General features: G+C 43.9%; 1 protein-coding gene and 1 pseudogene across 1 annotated transcript in view; both read right to left on the bottom strand.

Annotated features, from left to right (window-relative positions):
• The window catches only part of LOC124615829 (peroxiredoxin-6-like), a 118,894-nt gene that overhangs the window by 68,163 nt on the left and 26,209 nt on the right, over positions 1–24,522 (bottom strand). Inside the window, exon 2 of the mRNA XM_047143978.1 lies at positions 8,245–8,401. Within this exon, the coding sequence (XP_046999934.1) occupies positions 8,245–8,401 (157 nt within the window). The remainder of the gene's footprint in view (positions 1–8,244; positions 8,402–24,522) is intronic.
• On the bottom strand, positions 7,285–7,402 carry LOC124617063 (annotated as a pseudogene).

The raw sequence follows: 24,522 nt of genomic DNA on the forward strand, positions 1-24,522 counted from the left end.
TGTCAATTGTATCAGACTGCTTGTGACGTGTCCAAGATGAGATGTATTACTGTGTAGGGTCCAAAGTGCCTATTTCCTGGTACAACAGACCCAGGGATCTTTGAGAGAGCGCAGTTGTACTCTTGTGCCGTTGCCATATATGCATTGCATTAAGAATGGCGGTCGTCCCTTCGAACGGTTTCTATAAGCTACTGTATTCTTACGCGTGTACAGTGTGTATGTCCATAACGCAATAAATATGCATTTTCGACCATTGGTTCCATGTCTCAATTCAATGTTCTGTGGACCCACTATCAAATGGTTCAAATCGCTATGAGCACTATGGGACTTAACATCTGAGATCATCAGTCCTCTAGACTTAGAACTACTTATACCAACTAAGCTAAGGACATCAAACACATCCATGCCCGACGCACGATTCGAACCTGCGACCGTAGCAGCAACGCGGTTCCGGACAGAAGCGCCTAGAACCGCTCGGCCACAACGGTCGGCTGGACCCACTATCACCTGTTTCAATTTGAACCAAAAGATTTGATACACCCTGCATATGGGAACTATCTGTAAAATTTGTTGCGAATACAGTTAGCAGCAACGAATAATTAATTAAAACGTCATGCCTGATGCAGCAGTTTTACTGTATCAAGAGCGTAAATACAGTAAGAGGTAAACTTCTTTCTTTCATCATTTTGTGGGAGTCGTCGGTGAAAAAAGTTTCCCGAAGGCTTGAAATTATGTGCAAAGTTTGTTGCAAGTCAGTAAGTGCTCTTTTCAGATACTGGATGAATTTCGTCTGGGTATTTGCGAGCAGTGACTTATCCTGCCTCAAGACATATACACAGTTTGTAACTGCAATACCTTTCACATTGTATTGAACCTCCCACATAAGATTATATAGCAAACAACATTTTAAAATTTAAAGTAGGTCAGTAATGACGCGCAATGCTGCAACTCAATTTTTTGATACCCGTGGAGGCCATTAATAGGCCTGCAAAAGGGTTTGGGTTCCGTCCCCCGGGATAGTCGCTTAGTAATATGCAGGGTGTTAAAAAAAGGTGTCGAATATTTTTGAGAGGTGGCAGTACTCAGCAAAACAAGAAAAGAAGTCCAATGAACATGGGCTCTAAAATGCACACCTTAAGACAGTGGTACCGAACCTGTGGATAATTACCCCACGAGGAGAAAATGAAATTTTCTGAGCGGTAAAAACTAAACGATTTGATTCTATTTCAGTCAGGAAACTAAATTATTTTCTGAGACTCTAATTAAGTTATCAATAATTGCTTTTTCTCAATTAGTAGAAAAATGGCTCTGAGCACTATGGGACTTAACATCTGAGGTCATCAGTCCCCTAGAACTTAGAACTACTGAAACCTAACTAACCTAAGGACATCACACACATCCATGCCCGAGGCAGGATTCGAACCTGCGACCGTAGCAGTCGCGCGGTTCCAGACTGAAGCGCCTAGAAACGCTCGGCCAAATTAGTAGCATTAATGCGGCGGAGGTTAGGGGTTCCTCACATAGTCCACCCACTACACACACATTTTGTGCTTTGTCCCATACATCGCTGATGCTGAAAGTAAGACGTGTACGCAACAAATGCTAAATGCCTCAAAAAAATGTCTTTTCCAAGTTGTACATAGTACCTGCAGAAATTGCTTCATCACTCTATTCCAAACAGGTAAATAAATTGACAGCACGACAAGCAATCACTACATAAGGGCTACTATAGTTCTGTACACACTGTTACAATTATCATTATTAGTATTAGTGGTTGTGGTCAGGCACAAAGCATTAACAGACTCAAGTCTTCCAATTTCTGCCAGTTGAGAAATAAGGAGTGCAGCAATCAAGTGATTTTCGAACAGTAAGTATAATGCACACGTTTTAACTTGGTTGATTTGAAGTGGGGTTGCAGCGTGCACGTCAAGGAAGTGTCGCAATGGAGACGAGTAACGCAGCGGAAGTATGTCTTGTAACAAGTGTCTACCCACACAGTGGTACCTTTCTTACCTGAGAAGGAGTTGTGGGTAGCACTTGCGATGCACCACGAATTTCTTCGCAATTCATTTTTTCTTTCTCTCTCTCTGACACACACACACACACACACACACACACACACACACACACACACAAACTAAATATCATTCATATTTCATGATTTACAAAGAAGTCTTACAAGAAAAGCTTTTCATTCTACTGTTTAGTTACGTGCTAAAGTTGGTGATAATATGGTGGAGGAAGGGCGGGCAACAGACGGCAGGGTGGGTGGGTGCGTGGGTGGGTGGGGGTGGGGTGGGGGGAAGACGGAGGTACTATTTGAGGTCTAATTGCACTCAGGAGTAATGATCTAAGTAAGGTTGGGAACCGCTGCCTTAAGAGCTATAAGGACTTATTCATCTTCGCTACTGTGAAACTCATGTGTTCTATTAAAGAAGTGCTCATATCTCTTAAAAAGAATGCATTTTAAAGCCCATTTTATTGGACTTTTCTTCTTGTTTTGGTGAGTACTGCCACCTATGAAAATATTCAACACCGTTCTTTAACGTCTTCAGATGGCTGCAGCTCAATCATTACACGGGAGCAGGTGGGCAGCGCACCCACGAGGCGCGTCTGGCGTGTGTCGCGTGCTACCGCCGCTTTCTCCATTGCGTAACACCGTTGACAGAGCAATAAACAGATTACGTAACTCACGCTGCGAGAACGCGGAAACTTAACGTCTGCGGCCAGCAGCAGTCAGCTTTTACAATGGGCAGGAAAGGCGCAGTCAGTGGTGTCGGAACCGAGGAAAAGGTTTGAAACTGCTGTAGTTTTGAGACTTCTCCGCAAATTTCCGACGCGCATTCATTTCCTTGTCGTTCTGTCAAAATAACTGCCTCAGGCTTTGCGATACTGTTCAAATGGTGCAGATGACTGATATAGTAATGGTGGTGGAAGCGAGCATGAGCTCCAGAACAGAATGAGGCGAGGCATGCAGTTTACTGTTTTGCATGCTACTGATTGAAGAGCTCAAGGCATCATCGAATTTGTTCTCTGACCAATGTCTTCCACGAATGAAAAACGTCATTAACAATTGCGGTATTTCATAAATAAAGGACCGCCTAGATCGAACACTCCTATACAATGAACGGTTTCGCTGTATTGGCATCATTAGGTAAGTAGAGTACTGCGATACGAATGTCAAGGTCAAATAATTCTTACACGAGCGTACGTGCACAAGAATTTGTTTTCTGTTTTCCCAGTCTATTTAATTTTCAATATCTGCCAGTAACAGCACATCTCAAACGCTTCGATCTCTTCTTTCCCGGTTTTTTCCCAACGTCCATTACTCATTTCCATATAATGTTGTGCTTCTCATCGATTTCTTGTTCAAACTTAGGCTTATGTTTTATACTAGCACATTTCATTATCAGCTAATATCGTGTACTAAGTAGGCTGTTACTTTCATTAATTTCTTCTACTGTTCTTCTTTCGATCAGAAGAACTACGAGCATAAGAGTCCCCTGGAATTGGTGATTCCCAAATATTCCTTCACTTTCACTACTATTATCACAAATCTTCTAATCTGAAGTTGTATAAGAAACTGATGAGCCTGACTTGTTCAAACAAAACGATCAACAGCAAGAGACAGTTCATTCTGAAGGCATGCCGTTGTTTGGGTTTGAGGTGCTCAGTGTCTCGGTTATTATTGCTCGTAAATATTTTTCTTGGGCGAGTGAACTTAAAACACATTCTTATTATTTCTTTAATACCGTTGTAATAGTCATATGATAAAAGAGCTTTAATAGAATATCCAATAATACGATAACGGCCTTAAAAATTTGTCTACCTGATTAATTAAGCAAGGAAAAAGCCACCCTCAGAAACATTAAAGTGTGAGTTACGTTTGAACACACATACACATAAATACACAGACTCACTCATACACACAATCTCATTGTTGTTGCTGTAGTGAAATAAAAGTAGTTGAAACTTTTTTCCCTTTGTTTGTGGCTGCCTCACCACTGATATATGAAACGGGAGAATCAGACATTCCAATGTCAGTTGACGTCTGTATCCTAATAATTTAGGGAATAGTCCTATAACCTCGCAAATTTTAGAAACTTTGCTACAACGATCCAAACATCATCTAAAATAGGACAAGGCCACAGGTAACTGAAGGACTGCCTTCCGGTCAGCACATAGAGAACATTCAACTACAACTGGGCGTAATATAGCAAGCACTGCACACTTCTGGGTGCTCTCGCTGGAATTAAACTCATCATAAGAAGACTACGGCCATTTCGGAGGAATGTCAATATGACTTCATTTAGCTTCAGTTACTGGAAGGAGGTGTGAAACTAGCAAACGTTTGGCTTCATCGGTCGCAAATTATTATCTGTCCGTTCAGGCGCATGTCCCTTTTGCCGCAACAACGACGTCATTGTATGTAGAGAGATTTTACATTTCGTCGATGTATGTAATGTTCCTTGGCTTATTTGGCTGTTGTATCAGCGAATTCTTTGCCCCGATTTCCTAAGTACTCTGGCAACCGACAGAACACGTTCTCCCCTAGATGTCTGAAGTCACCATAGCGTTTAGACTCATCAATGCAGAGAGCCATATACTGTATTTTCACCGCCATTTTAAAACATGTTTTTAAAGGAGCACTTGTAAGCAGAGGGAAAGACGTTTAATAGCTGTACAAGAACAGAGAGGGAGCCATAAAAATGGAAGACAAGAGGTAAGTGCTCAGATTAGAAGGGGCATAAGACATCGAAGCAGTATTTTCTCCTGTTGTTCAACCTGTACATGGTAGAAACAATATATCCAAGGAACAGTGGCGGAAATAAAACAAAGGTTCAGGGTGAAAGGATATCAGATTCACTGATGACATTGCTCACCTCATAGAAAGTGACGAACAATTACAGAATTTCTTCAACGAAATGTCAGTCTAATAAGAACAGAATATGACCTAAGAGTATGTTAAAGAAATTCTAAAGTACTAATGAGTGTCAGAAATGATTCAGCGATAAACTTAACATAAAAATTTTGAACCACATAGGAAACGACGTGAAAGAAATCTGCTACCTAGAAAGCAAAATAACGGACTAGGGAGCGAAAAGGACATTACTTACAGAAAGAAGTCTAGTAGAGTCAAACATAGGTCTTAAGTGGAGGAAGAAACATCTGATAAATACGTCTGAAGCACAGCAGTGCATCAAGATGAGTCTTAAACATTGGTAAAACCAGAAAAGATGAAAAATGGAGCGTCTCAGACGTCCTGTTGCGGAAGGGAACTGACGATTTAGTGGACAGATAATAGGTGAGAAAGTATTCCGCTGACTCGGCAAGGTAAGGAATATCTGGCAAACATTGGCTATAAAAAGGGACAGGAAGGTGAAATTAACATTTGATGTTATTGACCAGGAGACACCATCTGAGTGTTTCGCCACCTTGTGCAGGTGTTCCTATCTGACGCCATTTCGGCGACTTGCCCGACGTTGAAGGTAGGATATAGTGATTTGTGATCTTCCAGCATGCTGTAACCTTTCATTTGAACTTCATCATACGTATATGTTTTTGACAAGATGTGTTTGGACATACCGTTTTGACTATCTGGATGATTTGAAAATGGGTCCCGGCCCAGAACTAGTCATCGAGTAACTAAAAAAAAGGAATATTTGCAACTTTGGCTGGATTTTTGTTGTACTGAAGTGATTTGGACAACACAAACACTCAGTCCCCGAGAGAACAAAATTCGGGATTCGGAATTCGAACCAGGAATCGCCCGGGTTAGAGACTGCGGTGCTGGACACTGGAGCACGCTTTGCGACGACAGTATGACAGAACGTTTTCAGTTGTCAGGGAATAACTTGGACAGTATTAGAGAGAGCTGTACTGGCTATAAACTGTAGGGAAACAAAGAGATAAGAACACACAGACCAAATGTTTGAGTACGGGTAAGTGCTTCTCTAAGATAAAGAGGATGGCATCGAAGCAATATTTGTGCCCAATTGTTCAATCTGTACATGGTAGAAAGAATTCACCAAAGAAACAATGGCGGAAATAAAACAAAAGTTCAGGGAAGAAATTAAAACTCGCGGCGAAAGGAAAACAGAAGAGTAAGTCGTGGCGGCCCGCATTAATTCAGCCAAAAGGTTGATGTCCCGTGAAGAAAGTCTCTCTTGTACAATCGGTAGCTACTCGAGCTGGCGAAACCTCCAACACTGGTTAGTAGTTACAGATATTTTATCCTTCCCACACGTAAGGAACCTTCCATGATTCTCAGTAATGACTAGTTGCGTTACTGACACCTTAACTGTACTTCACATAAAAAATAACAGCACGTTTCGGGAGACACTGTTCTCCTCATCACGTTGTCGACAGCTGATTTGATTAAAACACTAAAACCTCTATCAGAACATTGGTACATTCATAAACAAAATAAAATACATGGAACCAGCGATCCTCGTCATGCATTAAAATCAGCCGCTTCTACCCCTGTCAGTCTCATGAGACACTCCATCCACACACCAGTTCAAGCCCTCTTCATCAGCAGCGGGAATCAATAGTAGTCGCGTGACACTTGTCTTCGTGCCCTGGCGTAGTAATGTGTTGCTATGCACTGTATATGCACTGCAACTGGGTGAACCACAATATCATTCCAGTGAACACCTACTCCCATAATTTCCAAAGCTAGTACAGATAAAGTAACAATTGCTACCTCACTTTCGATATATGGATAATATTAAATTCCATGGTAGGGATGGGAAACACCTTCCGGTTAAAACCGATACCGATATTTTAGTTCTGAATAAACGATGCTTTTCAGTATTTGTTCTGTCTTGGTTATAACAGGTTTTTTTCATGTTTTAGTAATGATGGAGTAAAAAACCAGCGTATCAATTTGGCATAGCAGCAGTGCTAAAATTTTTGGTTTTTAAGTAAAACTTTTTTTTAAGAAAACGATTATCCTTAAACCTTCCACTGATTTGAACGATTGCCTTATTACAGAAAGTGGCAAAAGCGATCACTGCTATTCTTATTACAACGTCCACAGTTATAAACTAGCAACGTACAAAAGATAGAATAGCTACAGCATTGCTGGCACAAATCCTCCAGAACAGGCCATGAAGGCCCAACGGTACCGACCGGCCGCCGTGTCATCCTCAGCCTACAGGCGTCACTGGATGCGGACATGGAGGGGCATGTGGTCAGCACACCACTCTCCGAGACCGGAGCCGCTACTTCTCAATCAAGTAGCTCCTCAGTTTGCCTCACAAGGGCTGAGTTCACCCCGCTTGCCAACAGCGCTTGGCAGACCGGATGGTCACCCATCCAAGTGCTACCCCAGCCCGACAACGCTTAACTTTGGTGATCTGACGGGAACCGGTCTTACCACTGCGGCAAGGCCGTTGGCTTGCTGGCACAACGCTGTACCTATTAACGTGTGGCAGGGTCTATTAGACGGTGACAGTGTACGTAGAATGTGATGACTAGCCCCTACCTGGTCTATATGGTAGTTTTTCGCTGTGATCCTTGAAAATGGGTTCAAAGTAATTTACGTAGCTCCGTAGCATTTGCGTACAGTGCTCCATTTCCTTCACAAGATTAGAAACTGGAGGAGGCACAACCAACTTGCAATATCATATAAGGAGAAAACATCCATAACATTGCTCGGAAGAGAAAATAAATTTGATATATATACCTATAATTTTTATTGACGTGTTATAAACTTGGGATGATAACTGAAACCCTCATTTTGTGGTTGCTTCAGGGCGAAAAAATGTCGCTGCAGGGATGTCACAAGCTTGTGGCATTTCGCTCACTGTGTTGCCACATCGTCTCCTTAACCTTCACCATATTGCTGGAGACAATCAGACCAGTTTCTGTCACAGTCTCAATGCCCTGTCGATCGAGATCTCCTGCATTCTTTCTTCGAAGTCTACGTCTATTGCTGAAAACAACCGCAGTAAAAAAAGAGAAATCTGTTAGTTCAGAAACCAGTTATTTTGAGTAGTTTTAACAGCCAGCTTAAACTGCAGAAGAAAAAGACCGGTACAACCGCAAAACGGTTCTTTCAGCGATAACCGCCGTCCCTATTCCGTGGATGGCCGTGAGATCACTTTTGCGATACCTAGCTAGTAACAAAGATGAGGTAGCAGTAACGAACAACCAACATGTGAAAATGTAAGGCATGATTGGAGCATATTGCAAAGCTTGTTTGTTAAACAGCTGGATGAACGTAAATGTGTGACGTACCTGCAGCCAGACGAGGTGCTTGGCCACGGAGTCGCACGAGTGTCCGATCATGCGCACGCCGCGCTTGGTGAACTCGTAGGCGCGCTCCGCCATGCGCGCCAGCTCCGTGGTGCACACCGGCGTGAAGTCCGCCGGGTGCGAGAACAGGATGCACCACCTGCAAGCACACCACGACTCCGTCACCACCGTCACCTCGCAGGAAACACACGAGGAAAAACTGAATCATCTCAAGACAAGCAGCCAAGAGGCCTCTTTGGCACCTTTTACAAGAGGTTCCTCAAGGACAGTTTTAAGCGAGGTGGTAATAAATGAGCGAGAAGTCGAGCATCGTTGCTGATTATTGGCTAATTTGCAAACGCATACAGACTGAGCAAGTAAAAGTCATGGTGCGGCACCATTATCGATTATAAGTAGTTTATACAGTGTAATTATGTGTATGTAACTATGAAGTGATTGTTCTGTACTAGTTAAGATATTTGAATTGTCAGAGGGAAAGTGGAAGTTTATGATGTATATATTGTAAAAACTTAATAATGTTTAAAAATAATGAAACTTTATAAAATACGTATGCTCGTAAAAGAGAAATTGTACTCTGAATACTGGTTCATACACTACTGGCCATTAAGATTGCTACACCACCAAGATTTGCTACAGACGCGAAATTTAACCGAAAGGAAGAAGATGCTGTGATATGCAAATGATTAGCTTTTCTGAGCATTCACAAAAGGTTGGCTCCAGTAGTGCCACCTAGAACGTTCTGACATGAGGAAAGTTTCCAACCGATTTCTCATACACAAACAGCAGTTGACCGGCGTTGCCTGGTGAAACGTCGTTGCCTTGCCTCGTGTAAGGAGGAGAAATGCGTACCATCAATTTTACGAGTTTGATAAAGGTCGGATTGTAGCCTATCGCGATTGCGGTTTATAGTATCGCGACATTGCTGCTCGCGTTGGTCGACATCCAATGACTGTTAGCAGATAATGGAATCGGTGGATTCAGGAGGGTAATACGGAACGCCGTGCTGGATTCCAACGGCCTCGTATCACTAGCAGTCGAGATGACAGACATCTTACCCGCATGGCTGTAACGGATCGTGCAGCCACGTCTCGATCCCTGAGTATACATATGGGGACGTTTGCAAGACAACAACCATCTGCACGAACAGTTCGACGACGTTTGCAGCAGCATCGACTATCAGCTCGGAGACCATGGCTGCGGTTACCCTTGACGCTGCATCACAGACAGGAGCGCCTGCGATGGTGTACTCAACGACGAACCTGGGTGCACGAATGGCAAAACGTATTTTTTTCGGATGAATCCAGGTTCTGTTTAGAGCATCATGATAGTCGCATCCGTGTTTGGCGACATCGCGGTGAACGTGTATTCGTCATTGCCATAGTGGCGTATCACCCAGCGTGATGGCATGGTTTGCCACTGGTTACACGTCTCCGTAAGCTCTTGTTCGCATTGACGGCACTTTGAACAGCGGACGTTACATTTCAGATGTGTTACAATCCGTGGCTCCACCCTTCAGTCGATCCCTGCGAAACCCTATATTTCACCAGGATAATGCACGACCGCATGCTGCAGGTCCTGTAGGGGCCTTTCTGTATGCAGAAAATGTTCGATTGCTGCCCTGGCCAGCACATTCTCCAGATCTCTCACCAATTGTAAACGTCTGGTCAATATTGGCCGAGCAACTGGCTCGTCACCATACGCCAGTCACTACTCTTGATGAACTGTGGTATCGTGTTGAAGCTGGATGGGCAGCTGTACCTGTACACGCCATCCAAGCTCCGTTTGATTCAATGCCCAGGCATATCAAGGCCGTTATTACGACCAGAGGTGGTTGTTCTGGGTACTGATTTCTCAGGAACTATGCACCCAAATTGCGTGAAAATGTAATCACGAGTCAGTTCTAGTATAATATATTTGTCCAATGAATACCCGTTTATCATCTGCATTACTTCTTGGTAGAGCAATTTTAATGGCCAGTAGTGTACTTTGGAAAGTTGGATTATATAATGGAAATGGTGTAGGGAATCCCCTCCCCTACGGAGGGGGGTTGGCGCGCGGGAAAAGGTGGGTTTGGCGGTCAATCTAGGTGGCAAGAGAGAGAGAGAGAGAGAGAGAGCACATTACGCAGTCAGTGGCCAGCAGTTGTACAGTCAATACCGTGAGTGCCAATTTATGTTGAAATTGCCTCAGATGTGGTTTAGGCTGTAATATTGTGCTCTTGTATTATGGAATGGCTCTAAAATGATTAATACGTCGCCAAGAAGAAATCTGAAAAGAGCGTTAAACAGCAAGAGCTGAGACCAGATAGCTGCCACGTGCTTGCCAGCACTATTGCGCCACTGCTCCGCCAACTTCTGGAAATCAGACATGTATCGTGGTATGGACCAGTATGTTTGTGTGTGTGTGTTTTTCAATAATGGTGAGCAAAATGTATGAGACAGGCGAAATACCCTCGGACTTAAAGAAGAATATAATAATTCCAGTCCCAAAGAAAGCAGGTGTTGACAGATGTGAAAATTACCGAACTATCAGTTTAATAAGTCACGGCTGCAAAATACTAACGCGAATTCTTTACAGGCGAATGGAAAAACTGGTAGAAGCCGACCTCGGGGAAGATCAGCTTGGATTCCGTAGAAATATTGGAACATGTGAGGCAATACTGACCCTACGACTTATCTTAGAAACTGGATTAAGAAAAGACAAACTTACGTTTCTCGCATGTGTAGACTTAGAGAAAGCTTTTGACAATGTTGACTGGAATAGTCTCTTTCAAATTCTGAAGATGGCAGGGGTAAAATACAGGGAGCGAAAGGCTATTTACAATTTGTACAGAAACCAGATGGCAGTTTTAAGAGTCGAGGGACGTGAATGGGAAGCAGTGGTTGGGAAGGAAGTGAGACAGGGTTGTAGGCTCTCACCGATGTTATTCAATCTGTATATTGAGCAAGCAATAAAGGAAACAAAAGAAAAATTCGGAGTAGGTATTAAAATTCGTGGAGAAGAAATAAAAACTTTAAGGTTCGCCGATGGCATTGTAATTCTGTCAGAGACAGCAAAGGACTTGGAAGAGCAGTTGAATGGAAGGGACAGTGTCTTGAAAGGAGGATATAAGATGAACATCAACAAAAGCAAAACGAGGATAATGGAATTTAGTCGAGTTAACTCGGGTGATGCAGAGGGAATTAGAATAGGGAATGAGATACTTAAAGTAGTAAAGGAGTTTGCTATTTGGGGAGCAAAATAACTGATGATGATCGAAGTAAAGAGGATATAAAATGTAGACTGGCAATGGCAAGGAAAGCGTTTCTGAAGAAGAGAAATTTGTTAAATCGAGTATAGATTTAAGTGTCAGGAAGTCGTTTCTGAAAGTATTCGTATGGAGTGTAGCCATGTATGGAAGTGAAACATGGACGATAAATAACCGCGGTGTTGGCCGTCGAATGGCGCTAGCTGCGCAGCATTTGTGCACCGCCGCCGTCAGTGTCAGCCAGTTTGCCGTGGCATACGGAGCTCCATCGCAGTCTTTAACACTGGTAGCATGCCGCGACAGCGTGGACGTGAACCGTATGTGCAGTTGACGGACTTTGAGCGAGGGCGTATAGTGGGCATGCGGGAGGCCGGGTGGACGTACCGCCGAATTGCTCAACACGTGGGGCGTGAGGTCTCCACAGTACATCGATGTTGTCGCCAGTGGTCGGCGGAAGGTGCACGTGCCCGTCGACCTGGGACCGGACCGCAGCGACGCACGGATGCACGCCAAGACCGTAGGATCCTACGCAGTGCCGTAGGGGACCGCACCGCCACTTCCCAGCAAATTAGGGACACTGTTGCTCCTGGGGTATCGGCGAGGACCATTCGCAACCGTCTCCATGAAGCTGGGCTACGGTCCCGCACACCGTTAGGCCGTCTTCCGCTCACGCCCCAACATCGTGCAGCCCGCCTCCAGTGGTGTCGCGACAGGCGTGAATGGAGGGACGAATGGAGACGTGTCGTCTTCAGCGATGAGAGTCGCTTCTGCCTTGGTACCAATGATGGTCGTATGCGTGTTTGGCGCCGTGCAGGTGAGCGCCACAATCAGGACTGCATACGACCGAGGCACACAGGGCCAACACCCGGCATCATGGTGTGGGGAGCGATCTCCTACACTGGCCGTACACCACTGGTGATCGTCGAGGGGACACTGAATAGTGCACGGTACATCCAAACTGTCATCGAACCCATCGTTCTACCATTCCTAGACCGGCAAGGGAACTTGCTGTTCCAACAGGACAATGCACGTCCGCATGTATCCCGTGCCACCCAACGTGCTCTAGAAGGTGTAAGTCAACTGCCCTGGCCAGCAAGATCCCCGGATCTGTCCCCCATTGAGCATGTTTGGGACTGGATGAAGCGTCGTCTCACGCGGTCTGCACGTCCAGCACGAACGCTGGTCCAACTGAGGCGCCAGGTGGAAATGGCATGGCAAGCCGTTCCACAGGACTACATCCAGCATCTCTACGATCGTCTCCATTGGAGAATAGCAGCCTGCATTGCTGCGAAAGGTGGATATACACTGTACTAGTGCCGACGTTGTGCATGCTCTGTTGCCTGTGTCTATGTGCCTGTGGTTCTGTCAGTGTGATCATGTGATGTATCTGACCCCAGGAATGTGTCAATAAAGTTTCCCCTTCCTGGGACAATGAATTCACGGTGTTCTTATTTCAATTTCCAGGAGTGTAGAATACTGAAGATTAGATGGGTAGATCACATAACTAATGAGGAGGTATTGAATAGAATAGGAGAGAAGAGAAATTTGTGGCACAACTTGACTAGAAGAAGGGATCTGTTGGTAGGACAAGTTCTGAGGCTTCAAGGGATCACCAATTTAGTATTGGAGGGCAGAGTGGGCAAAAATCGTTGAGGGAGACCAAGAGATGAATACACTAAGCAGATTCAGAAGGATGCAGGCTGCAGTAGGTACTGGGAGATGAAGGAGCTTGCACGGTATAGAGTAGCATGGAGGTCTGCATCAAACCAGTCTCACGACTGATTACCGCAACAACAACAACAACATCGTGGTATTGACCAGTATGATTGCGTGTGTGTTTTTTTCAATAATAATTCAAGTGATAAAAACATGTGCGTGAGCTTTGGAAATGTCCTGATCATAAAACCGTTTTATTGCCCTTTCCTAAACGTGCAAAAGACCGATTATCCTGTTTCTGAATAATCGTGGTATTTTTCTACTTTGAATGTGCCGAAGTTTCAGTGCTAAAGTGTATAAAGGTTGCTTGTTAAACCACCTGCTTCACAGGTAATGAAAAAGGCACATAATTTTACTTACAGGAAATTTGATTTTTGCTTTGACTTTTACCATGAACTAATTTCTGAAGTTTTATTTGAGAATAATATTTGAGTAAATTGATATACGAGGGCTATCCACAAAGTACATTACGTTTTGGAATTAAAAATAAATAAAGTACTGGAAATTTTTTTATTATATACAGATGAAAGCCACACTTAAATACTGCTTTTCTACATAGTTGCCATTTAAATTAAGGCACTTGTCGTAGCGATGGACGAGCTTGGAAATTCCTTCGTTGTAAAATTCGGCCGCTTGCGCCTTCAACCACGCGGTTACCTCTTCTTGAAGCTGTGCGTCGTCATCAAAACGCTGCATAGCCAACCACGTCTTCATTACTGGGAATAAGTGGAAGTCGCTCGGTGCCAGGTCGGGACTGTACGGCGGATGAGGAAACAACTCCCACTTAAAAGATTCGAGAACTTCACGAGTGGCATTTGCCGTGTCCCACCCCACGGGTGTTGTCGTGAATCAGCAAGATCTTTGAGCCCAACTTTCCCCTGCGCTTGTTTTGTATTGCTCTTCTGAGGTTGTGCAGAGTTTGGCAATACCTTTGAGAGTTTATTGTAGTGCCTCTTTCCAGAAAATCCACAAAAATCACACCTTTTCTGTCCCAAAAGACAGTCGCCATCACCTTCCTTGCCGACATTGTCTGCATGCATTTCTTGGGTTTTTGGGGGGAATTTGTGTCGCCCCACTGCATTGACTTCAATTTTGTCTCGCAGTTCACATGCTTAACCCATGTTTCGTCACCAGTAACGATGCCATCGAGTAATAAGTCGCAATCTTTCTCGTAAGCGTCCAAAAACGTTAACGCTGCAGCCATTCACAGATTTTTGTGAATCTCTGTCAAGATTTTTGGTATCCATCTTGCACAAAACTTGTGGTAACCAAGCTTTTCGGTAATGATTTCGTGCAACAAACTTCGTGAAATTTGTGGAAAACTCATAGAGAGTTCCGTTATTGTGAAATTACGGTTTTCACGGACCGCGGCATAGACTTTTTCGACAAGTTCGGCAGTCACTATGCTGGATCTTCCACTTCGCTCTTCGTCGTGAACGTTAGTTCGGCCATTTTTAAATTTTATGACCCATTGACGCACTCCACCTTCAGTGATTATGTTGTCCCCATACACTTCACAAAGCTGCCGATAGATTTCTATCGGTGTACAGTTTTTTGCAGTCAGAAACCTTATTACAGCACGCCCTTCACACTTCGCGGCATTTTCAATTAACGCTGACATTTCAAACTGTCACAGTAACTCAACGCAGTACAGCACGAGCCTCTCACTAGCACGGCAGGATGGCGACTGAGCGGCGGAATGCATGACACCAAGATGGCGGCGCTAGCACCGCCCCTAACGGACACAAACGAAAACGTAATGTACTTTGTGGATAGCCCTCGTAGTAGTATAGAAATACTATAAACAAATTCAAGTGGGGTTAGAAAGCCACATTAGTGTAATACAATTTGTCTCTGAAATAGCTACAAAATTTGCCTGTAGAGTAAATGACAGTTTGTGGGCCCCAATTATATTCTTTTCTATGATGAGAAAGTTAAACTAAATATTGCTTTTGCTAAAGGTATCTGAAGTACTTTCATAAAAAAGGAAGTTTAAAAAAGTGTTTGTACAGTGTTATTTTATTACATTTGTGATGTTTGTGCATTAGTTAAACTCGGACTCTCGTCATGCTTCACTTAGTCTCGTGATGTCTTTGATAACCTTTTGGTGCTGAATTGGTTAATGGTTGAGATGATGATTACTATTAACAGGAATAAAGTACCATTTATCTTTCTGTGACTGCTAATTTATCCGAATGATAACTACTGTAATCACTGTTCAGTTCGTCCTGTAGTGGTGTGAGTACATTTCACTTTATGAAGAGAGAAATAATGAGAGTCCATTTGCAAAATTATTATTAAATTCTTTGAACTTAATGTTCCCACATTATTATGCCTAATTAGGCTGGCGACCGTTTATTGTTTCATTCACGAAAACTTTCACTACTTTCATTATTTCCTAAATTAAAGTCTTTCAGCTTTCTATTAATGGCAAGAGTAACGAAATTTATGTTCGACACCCTCTGTCCATTAGGTTAACACACGGACAATCGATTCAAAATTCCTCACAGAGGATAATGCTTATTGTATGTCAAGGTCATATTTCGGTGCTGACGTTCAATAAAGGTGTTATAATGGGAAGGCTTGTCCATCTGAAGATGTACAGTGCAAGACGCAGAAATGTTGCGGTAGGTGCGAAGTACGCTATCTGATCAAAAGTATCCGCACAACCATAGGTAATGTGGAAATGACTGATTGACGTCACGAGGGTGTACCCACCAGAATAAAAGTGCTTTTGAGTATTGTCAGTAGAGCAGCAGAAACAACAAAATGGGTCGGTCAGGAGAGTGCAGTGAGTTTGGACCGGAGTTTTGATCTCTTGTAAAGGTTGGATCCACTAGGAACCGTTCATTACCATTCGATGACATGTGAACATGATCCGAAGCAGAAATGGGAGCTTATCCTTTTCCAGCCCCTCTCTTTCACGTCATCCTGTGGCGTGATCACGGAGGAGTGAGAAATTGACATATGCTTGAACAAAACGCAAAGTTCCGCAGTATCCACCTTTATTAACAATTTTAAAAACAAACATTTACGGAGACAATCCATAAAATACACTACTGGCCATTAAAATTGCTACACCAACAAGAAATGTAGATGATAAACGGGTATTCATTGGACAAATGTTTTATACTAAAACTGACATGTGATTACATTTTCACCCAGTTTGAGTGCATAGATCCTGAGAAATCAGTACCTAGAACAACCACCTCTCGCCGTAATAACGGACTTGATATGCCTGGGCACTGAGTCAAAGAGAGCTTAGATGGCGTGTACAGGTACAGCTGCCCATGCAGCTTCAACACGATACCACAGTTCATCACGAGTAGTGACTGGCATATTGTGACGAGCCAGTTACTCGGCCACCATTGACCAGACGTTTTCAATTGGTGAGAGATCTGCAGATTGTGCTGGCCAGGGCAGCAGCCGAACACTTTCTGCATCCAGAAAGGCCCGTACAGGACCTGCAGCATGCGATCGTGCATTATCCTGCTGAAATGTAGGGTTTCGCAGGGATCGACTGAAGGGTAGAGCTGCGGGTCGTAACACATCTGAAATGTAACGTCCACTGTTCAAAGTGCCGTCAATGCGAACAAGAGGTGACCGAGACGTGTAACCAATGGCACCCCATACCATCACGCCAGCTGATACGCCAGTATGGCGATGACGAATACACGCTTCCAATGTGCGTTCACCGCGATGTCGCCAAACACGGATGCGACCATCATGATGCTCTAAACAGAACCTGGATTCATCCGAAAAAATTAAGTTTTGCCATTCGTGCACCCAGGTTCGTCGTTGAGTACACCATCGCAGGTGCTCTTGTCTGTGATGCAGCGTCAAGGGTAACCGCAGCCATCGTCTCCGAGCTGATAGTCCATGCTGCTGCAAACGTCGTCGAACTATTCGTGCAGATGGTTGTTGCCTTGTAAACGTCCCCATCAGTTGACTCAGGGATCAAGACGTGGCTGCACGATTCGTTACAGCCATGCGGATAAGATGCCTGTCATCTCGACTGCTAGTGATACGAGGCCGTTGGGATCCAGCAAGGCGTTCCGTATTACCCTCCTGAACCCACTGATTCCATATTCTGCTAACAGTCATTGGATCTCGACCAACGCGAGCAGCAATTTCGCGATACGGTAAACCGCAATCGCGATAGGCTACAATCCGACCTTTATCAAAGTCGGAAACGTGATGGTACGCATTTCTCCTCCTTACACGAGGCATCACAACAACGTTTCACCAGGCAACGCCGGTCAATTGCTGTTTGTGTATGAGAAATAGGTTGGTAACGTTTCTCATGTCAGCACGTTGTAGGTGTCGCCACTGTCGCCAACCTTGTGTGAATGCTCTGGAAAGCTAATCATTCGCATATGACAGCATCTTTTTCCTTTCGGTTAAATTTCGCGTCTGTAGCACGTTATCTTCGTGGTGTAGCAATGTCCAATAGTGTAGGTATTGGCGCCTGCAGGTAGGCAACCCCTTGATATCCCTGAGACTCCAGTTGCCTATATATGTCGACATCTTGCAGTTTGAAGCGTCATCGAGCTCTAGGCTGACGTTGCAGGACAGCACTACTTTGCAGCATTATAGAAGAAGATTATAGGTGCCTTTGAGCCAAGTTTCACAGTTATGCGCGGCAAGTGGAGATAATTACGGGGTCTCTAAAAACTGATCCTTTAATTCTGTTGAGTAACGTGTTTTGAGAGAGTCTGCATCGTGTGTTTTAAAGGTTTACGAATTTTTGCCATTATTCGAGTCAGATTATTTTAGCTAGGGCGCTAATCACCTCGTCTTTGGACGGCCAAAACCCACGTACACACACACACACACACACACACACACACACACACACACACACACAGTCACACCTTTTGATTTGATAACTACCTTTCTTCTGTACCAAAATGGTACTGTTCTCGTTGAAGGTATCCACAGAATACATACTTCTTTGTTATTTCATTTCTTTGTTATTTATGACTGTGAACCCTGCGTCAACTGTTTCGCTCACTTTAGTTGTTGTTGGGCTCCTCACAGCTAAATTAGCAATCTGTCACTATTGTCACTTTCACCAGACATTAAACGAAACCCTATTATGTAACTTCCATGGACTTTTCTGACTTATGGAGTTAACAGGGTAATAAAAGTTTTGGAATCGAAACGAAAATAATACTGAAGTAGTATGATTACTGTTACGGCGTAAAAACAAGAGCTGCACGCCAGTCGGGAACGGTAGAGCAGTCTGTGACAAACGTCAGCCAATTGCACGCTGACCGACACTTATCTAGGATGACTACGGGGCAGCAGCGGCCTCTATGCGAATAGGACATTCGTATCGTTTGTACAATGTAGAATTGTATGAAGTGAAGAAGCTTGTTTATTTTGTCTGTCGCCCTTTTCTTGCGATACATCTATGTAATTGTCAATTAACATTTATTTTTCCTAATAAAATTAATTTGATTTGTTTGAATTGTTTGTCTAGCGACCTGAGAAAGCAACTTCCCTAGACACTCCGTACTCGACGACTAGGCAGGATTCTACAATTACATTGTCAGTGAATTTCAAAGCGGGAGAAAACAAGGAAGCGCTCGATATTGGTGCATTTCGCTGGTATCGAATGTTGAACTACGTTCCAGATAATCATGTTAGTGACGTGGTTTGCTCCTGCGGCGATATGTTCTTCCTCTGTGTAGCAAGACCCTCACATCCAGTTACTGCACGTGGTCAGGCGGAAGTCCTAATGGAAGCTGATAGGCGCAAATGGAACGGCAGCGCGCAGTGTGCGCGGGAGGCAATGGGGACTGAGATTTGGCTCGACGCGCACTGTTGGCTGGCACGGCGACGATCGAAGTGTGCGCCGTGAATCATTAATAGCCTTGGACCGACGGCACGCTGCGCCCGGCGCAACTGTACGTGCGGGTTGCGAAGGCTGCCACTATTAAGTCCAGACGTTTGTTTTGTTTACTCTCGCAACATGTAGCAGTACTAGTATTTTTATTCATCCGTGGATCAGTGTTGTGAGGATGCTGGGCATGTTACGGAGTAGTATGTTAACAACAAAAAACAAAACATAATTCATAGATACAGGCGTTTACGTATTTGCAGGTCTACTTTAACAGAGATGGGACAGGTAGTCATATTGGTCATGTAGAAGGAACCATTCCGGTATTTACCTCAAGCAAGTTCACGGGAAACCTATTCAGAATGGCCGGATGGGTTCAAAAAATGGCTCTGAGCACTATGGGACTTAACTTCTCAGGTCATCAGTCCCCTAGCACTTAGAAGTACTTAAACCTAGCTAACCTAAGGACGTCACACACATCCATGCCCGGGGCAGGATTCGAACCCGCGATCGTAGCGGTCGCGCGGTTTCAGAATGTAGCGCCTAGAACCGCTCGGCCACCCCGGCCGGCGGCCGGATGGGGATTAGTCCTCCTCCTATTAAAGAAACTGCCCACACCACGCTTGTCGGGCCTCTTCTGTAGCATATCTGCACGGCGCTGGATCCTTACGAAATAGCATTGACGGAGGACATCGAAAACACACAAAGAAGGGCAGTTCGTTTCGTACGAGGGAAGTTCAATAAGTAATGCAACACATTTTTTTTCTGAATTCGGGTTCGTTTTATTCAGGCTTCCAATATTTAATTAATCCTCACTCTTTTGGTTACAAAATCCTATTTTTCAATGTAATCTCCGTTCAATGCGACGGCATAACGCCATCTTACTGGGAGGGCCGCATGGTATCACTCTGCTGGTCGACATCGGAGCCAACGCCTCGCCGCAACAGTAACCTCCCCATCATCCTCGTACTGTTTACCGTGGAGTACATCCATCACTGGGCCAAGCAGATGAATGCTCTTTATGGTCGTCAGTTTTTTTCCCCCAATTAGGTGGCGAGGAACCCAGGGAGCACAAACTTATGACTACCCCAGCTGGTGGAAATGTGTGTATACCGACAGAGCCGTCTAGTTGACCGGCGAGGTCTTTCATTGTGATCCGTCAATCACCTCCAATGAGAGTGTCCGCAAGTTCCAACATTGTACTAATCACAGATGTGTGCGGCCGGTCGACACGCAAGGGATCGGAAAGGTTTGCGGCACCTTGTTACAATGTTGACAGACGCCTCACCCAACGCTTCACCGTGCTCTTGTTCACTGCTAGGTCTCCGTAGATATTCTGTGAGCGCCTATGAATATCTATGATGCTCTGGTTTTCCGCCACAAGAAACTCAATGACAGCTCTCTGCTTGGAGCGCACTTCCGTTAAAGGTGCCATTTTGAATGGTTCAAATGGCTCTGAGCACTATGGGACTCAACTGCTGTGGTCATAAGTCCCCTAGAACTTAGAACTACTTAAACCTAACTAACCTAAGGGCATCACAAACATCCATGCCCGAGGCAGGATTCGAACCTGCGACCGTAGCGGTCGCGCGGTTCCAGACTGTAGCGCCTTTAGCCGGCGCCAGTTTGAAGGCTACGTAAAGTGCCACCACGTATCGGAACTTTTTACTACATATATGGACTGAAGTGAAAATATTTTGTGATGTCCAACACCAAATTTCGGATTTTTGAACCGAAATTGACCGAGGAAAGGAATGTCTTGCATTGCTTATTGGATTCGCCTCGTATATAGTGAAAATGAGCGTGTGATTATGTTTTGACTTAATCTCTCTATTCTACCGAATGAACATAAATATGTTAATTAACAGAGATTAATCCTGTGTACGGGATTCTGCACAAAAAGAATGAAATTAAGTTTATTGTGTAATTCAAAAGCAAAAAACTGTATTCATCTACTCACCCTGCACGATCATTCAAACATGCAAAACCAGCATGAAGCCAGCGCGCGGTAGCTGTGCGGTCTGAAGTGCCATTCACGGATTGCGCGGCCCTTCACGTCGGAGGTTCGAGTCCTCCCTCGGACATGGGTGTGTGTGTGTTGTCGGCCGGCCGGAGTGGCCTAGCGGTTCTAGGCGCTTCAGTCTGGAACCGCGTGACCGCTACGGTCGCAGGTTCGAATCCTGCCTCGGGCATGAATGTGTGGTGTCCTTAGGTTAGTTAGGTTTAGGTGGTTCTAAGTTCTAGGAGACTGATGACCTCAGATGTTAAGTCCCATAGTACTCAGAGCCATTTGAAACATTTGTGTGTTGTCCTTAGTGTAAGTTAGTTTAAGTTAGATTAAGTAGCGCGTAAGCGTAGGGACCCATGACCTCAGCAGTTTGGTCCCATAAGACCTTACCACAAATTTCTAATTTCCAGGCCGAAGAAAATTATACAAATTTTGTTTTCTGACATTAAAAATAGTTTCACAAGTACGTAGTATCAATGTCTCTGAATGACGCTGTCGCTCGGAACCCATGTAACTCGCGTAATATTGTTAAAAGATCAACCCAAAAGAGGTGTACCAGCTTTCAACTTCGAGTACTGCGTGTCCTGCGATTCTCAGCCAATAAGATCAAAGCAAGCTTATGGTAGGTTAGCGCTCTCACAGCACAATAGCGAGCTGGAAAAACTGTTCATTTGTCACAGTTAGTACGTGGGGAATCAGAATCTGCGAAACTTGGGGGGGAATCAGATTCTGCTAAACTTGTCAGATACACTGAATGTGGCGGTCGGAGTGGCCGTGCGGTTCTAGGCGCTACAGTCTGGAACCGAGCGATCGCTACGGTCGCAGGTTCGAATCCTGCCTCGGGCATGGATGTGTGTGATGTCCTTAGGTTAGTTAGGTTTAATTAGTTCTAAGTTCTAGGCGACTGATGACCTCAGAAGTTAAGTCGCATAGTGCTCAGAGCCATTTTGAACACTGAATGTGTGCAAGTATGACTATTATTTCACCAAATGCAGAAACTTTGTGAAGATAGAGGTGGAGTAATCACTACATTAGTAAATTGATACTGCTGCAACTGACACTGTAATTCTGTCAGAGACAGCAAAGGACTTGGAGGAGCAGTTGAATGGAATGGACAGTGTCTTGAAAGGAGGATATAAGATGAACGTCAACAACAGCAAAAAGGGGATAATGGAATGTAGTTGAATTAAGTCGAGTGATGCTGAGGGAATTAGATTTGGAAATGAGACACTTAAAGTAATAAAAGAATTTTGCTATTTGGGCAGCAAAATAACTGATGATGGTCGAAGTAGAGAGGATATAAAATGTAGACTGGCAATGGCAAGAGAAATTTGTTAACAACGAGTATAGATTTAAGTGTCAGGAAGTCGTTTCTGAAAGTATTTGTATGGAGTGTAGCCATGTATGGACATGAAAGGTGGACGATAACTAGTTTGGACAAGAAGAGAATAGAAGCTTTCGAAATGTGGTGCTACAGAAGGATGCTGAAGATTCGATGAGTAGATCACATACCTAATCAGGAGGTATTGAATAGAATTGGGGAGAAGAGGAGTTTGTGGCACAACTTGACTAGAAGAAGGGATCGGTTGCTGGGACATGTTCTGAGGCATCAAGGAATCACCAATTTAGTATTTCAGGGCAGCGTGGAGGGTAAAAATCGTAGAGGGAGACCAAGAGACGAATACACTATGCAGATTCAGAAGGATGTAGGTTGCAGTAGGTACTGGGAGATGAAGAAGCTTGCACAGGATAGAGTAGCATGGAGAGCTGCATGAAACCAGTCTCAGGACTGAAGACCACAACAACAGTGCTGCAACGGCAATTTTGTCGTAGACCGGCAAAAATTTTTTATGCAGAAACATTATTCGGAATTTGCTGATTAACATTGTGTACAATTTATAAAATTTGGTTGACTGGAAGTATATTTAATTTACTTTAATTAGTTGCAAAGGATATTTTCACGATTTCATAAAACTTTGCTGAGTTAAAAGTTAATCTCTCGAGAATCATAAGGCTAGAAGACTGTGGTATGATTTAAACTCTAGTGTAAACCTTGCTGCATAAGTCGGTAAAAGTGGCGTAACAGTTGTGAGTCTTGTTTACGTCGTGCTTGCGCTTTTCTTGGTGTAACAGAGGAAGGAAAAGTGTTGAAGATACCGCTGTCTGACGGCAAGGTTATTAGGAGTCGTCTGCTAGACAGTACCATCAATCAAATATCAGAAAACCATGATGAAGCCGTAAGAAGCAACGAAAATAAACAGTAGTCCGATTAAAATTACTTGATAGCTTACGTCTGTCACTTGCCACTACGGTGTCGCAACATCGGCTACTAGCTATGCTCTGTTAAGGGTGAGACACAAACCAGCCGTGTCATTTCACAAATCGATTGTAGGCAGTGAAAACCTCGTAACTCTATTTTGTTAAATTTTGCAGGAGAAGAAAACACGATTTCTTAAAAATTGTATAAGGTGATACAGATAATGCTGCTACATCTGTAATTATGTAGTAGAAGCCTAGTTATTGACAGATTAGAGAATTCTGCACACTTTTAAAACTCTCTTTCGTAATGTAGTATTAGTTACTGGAGTTAAGAGGATTTCGCGGACAGATTGAGTTACGAGGTCTTCGTTGCCTAACATCGAAATGCTGTTAATGTGTAACGCGGAGGAATGTTTTGAGTGGCGGCCGCGAGGTATGTCGGAAATGGGAAAGGCTCTGTCGATAGCTGATTTTAAGTGGCCAGTGACTGAACTGCGGCAGACGACTCGTTTTGTAGCCCTGAATTTAAACTTACGTCTTACGCTAAACCACAATCTCATGAAGTGCAGTGTATCTGAGAAACCGGCGGACAACAATCTGCGGCAGAACTAAAATCACAATCGCTTTGTTCCCAACGATTAAAACTAACCTCGTACGAACAAACTCATGACGTCAAAGAAAACTAGTTTTTACGTTAAGTAAACTGTAATTTCTCGCTATCATTGGTTACCACACTTGTAGCAATTAACTGAATAAAAGTTATAATCAAATTGTTTTGGTTAGATTTAGTAATAAAAGAAATTCGCTGCATGTGACGAGATTCTAACCTTCTGCTCGTGACGTTAATACGATAACCATTGCGTTATGATATGACTCTGGGATACAGCTTTATATCTATAACTGTCGTGATCCACTCACAACACTAAATTGCAGCCTTCGAAAATTGGGTGTCACGCAATGCCATGCGAAGCTTATGTAATGTAAGCCGATCTCTGTGGTTATGGTAACTGTATATGGGACGCTGAGACGCGTCTTGTGCGGAAGTATCCAGTAGCGTTTGGTTAGTGCTGCGCATGAAACGTGTTCAATAGCATTGTTGTTTGTGTGTGTGTGTGTGTGTGTGTGTGTGTGTGTGTGAGAGAGAGAGAGAGAGAGAGAGAGAGAGAGAGATCACAGTTTACAGTT

This window comes from Schistocerca americana, chromosome 5 (genome assembly GCF_021461395.2).
Source record: "Schistocerca americana isolate TAMUIC-IGC-003095 chromosome 5, iqSchAmer2.1, whole genome shotgun sequence".
In the NCBI taxonomy this organism is placed as follows: domain Eukaryota; kingdom Metazoa; phylum Arthropoda; class Insecta; order Orthoptera; family Acrididae; genus Schistocerca; species Schistocerca americana.